This window comes from Empidonax traillii, unplaced genomic scaffold, assembly GCF_003031625.1.
Source record: "Empidonax traillii isolate 1590-97213 ecotype Southwest subspecies unplaced genomic scaffold, ASM303162v1 scaffold6614:size5861, whole genome shotgun sequence".
Lineage (NCBI taxonomy): Eukaryota > Metazoa > Chordata > Aves > Passeriformes > Tyrannidae > Empidonax > Empidonax traillii.
In genome coordinates this window covers 410-2,440 of record NW_020961807.1, presented here as the reverse complement: position 1 = coordinate 2,440, position 2,031 = coordinate 410, and the positions used below count along the sequence as shown (strand labels likewise).

General features: G+C 50.2%; 1 protein-coding gene across 1 annotated transcript in view; it reads left to right on the top strand.

Moving 5' to 3' along the window:
- Window positions 1–1,758, top strand: part of LOC114073484 (kallikrein-14-like) — a gene marked incomplete at both ends in the record, with an annotated part of 4,278 nt that extends 2,520 nt beyond the window's left edge. Inside the window, one exon of the mRNA XM_027911228.1 lies at window positions 1,622–1,758. Within this exon, the coding sequence (XP_027767029.1) occupies window positions 1,622–1,758 (137 nt within the window). The remainder of the gene's footprint in view (window positions 1–1,621) is intronic.
- Between the last annotated feature and the right edge of the window lie 273 nt (window positions 1,759–2,031).

Below are 2,031 nucleotides of genomic sequence, written 5' to 3'. Positions count from 1 at the left end.
TCCTGGTCACCTGGTCACCTCCTGGTCACCTCCTGGTCACCTCCTGGTCACCTGGGTCACCTCCTGGTCATCTGGTCACCTCCTGGTCACCTCCTGATCTTCCGTGTCCCCTCCCAACCACCCGACCCCCTTTTCCCCCCTCCCCCCCAAAAAAAATTCCCCTTCCCATCCTTGACCTCTCCCAGATTGGATTTTTTTTGGGGACAGATTTGATCCAAACCCCCCAAAATTTCTTTGGGATGATCCCAAATCCCCCCCAAATTTTTTTTGGGGACGATCCCCAAAGTCCTTTCCCTCTTTCTGTGTCCCCAAATTGTCCCAGGATGGAATTTGGTGTCGATTTTTGGGGACAAATTTGATCCCAAACCCCCCAAATTTTTGGGGGGTGATCCCAAATCCCCCCCAAATTTTTTGGGGGGATGATCCAAATTTTCCCTCTGTCTTTCTGTGTCCCCAAATTGTCCCAGGATGGATTTTGGTGTCGATTTTTGGGACAAATTCGATCCCAACCCCCTCCGAATTTTTTTGGGGGACGATCCCCAAACTTCTCTTTCTCTCTCTTTGTGTCCCCAAATTGTCCCAGGATGGATTTTTTGGGGACAAATTTGATCCCAAACCCCCCAAAATTTCTTTGGGATGATCCCAAATCCCCCCCAAATTTTTTTTGGGGACGATCCCCAAAGTCCTTTCCCTCTTTCTGTGTCCCCAAATTGTCCCAGGATGGATTTTGGTGTCGATTTTTGGGACAAATTCGATCCCAACCCCCTCCGAATTTTTTTGGGGGACGATCCCCAAACTTCTCTTTCTCTCTCTTTGTGTCCCCAAATTGTCCCAGATTGGATTTTTTGGGGGACAAATTTGATCCCAAACCCCCCAAAATTTCTTTGGGATGGTCCCAAATCCCCCCCAAATTTTTTTGGGGACGATCCCCAAAGTCCTTTCCCTCTTTCTGTGTCCCCAAATTGTCCCAGGATGGAATTTGGTGTCGATTTTTGGGGACAAATTTGATCCCAAATCCCCCCCAAAATTTCTTTGGGATGATCCCAAATCCCCCCCAAATTTTTGGGGGGGATGATCCAAATTTTCCCTTTGTCTTTCTGTGTCCCCAAATTGTCCCAGGATGGATTTTGGTGTCGATTTTTGGGGACAAATTTGAGCCCAAACCCCCCAAATTTTTGGGGGGTGATCCCAAACCCCCCCCAAATTTTTTGGGGGGATGATCCAAATTTTCCCTTTGTCTTTCTGTGTCCCCAAATTGTCCCAGGATGGAATTCGGTGTCGATTTTTGGGACAAATTTGATCCCAACCCCCTCCGAATTTTTTTGGGGACAATCCCCAAACTTCTCTTTCTCTCTCTTTGTGTCCCCAAATTGTCCCAGGATGGATTTTTTGGGGATAAATTTGATCCCAAACCCCCCAAATTTTGGGGGGGGATGGTCCCAAACCCCCTGAATTTTTTTTGGACGATCCCCAAACTTCTCTTTCTCTCTTTTCATGTCCCCAAATTGTCCCAGGATGGAATTTGGTGTCGATTTTTGGGACAAATTTGATGCCAAACCCCCCGAATTTTTTTTTGGACGATCCTTAAAAAGTCCTTTCTCTTTCTTTTTGTCCCCCAAAGTGACGTACCCCGAGGTCCTGCAGTGCGTCAACGTCACCCTCTTCTCGCCCGCCGAGTGCCAGGACTTCTACCCCGGCTCCATCACCCCCAACATGATCTGCGCCGGCAACGTCGCCGGCGGACAGGACTCCTGCCAGGTACCCACAGCTGGGGGGGGGTTGGGGGGGTTTTTTGGGGGGTTTTTGGGGTGGGAGGTCACCCACCCCAACCAGGGTTTGGTTGACCCCAAGAGGGTCCTCCAAGAGGTCACCCAACCCAACCAGGGCTTGGTCAACCCAACCAGGGCTTGGTTGACCCAAAGAGGTCACCAAGATCAAGAAGGTCCACCAAGGGGTCACCCAACCCAACCAGGGCTTGGTTGACCCCAAGAGGGTCCACCAAGGGGTCACCCAACCCAAGTAGGACCACCA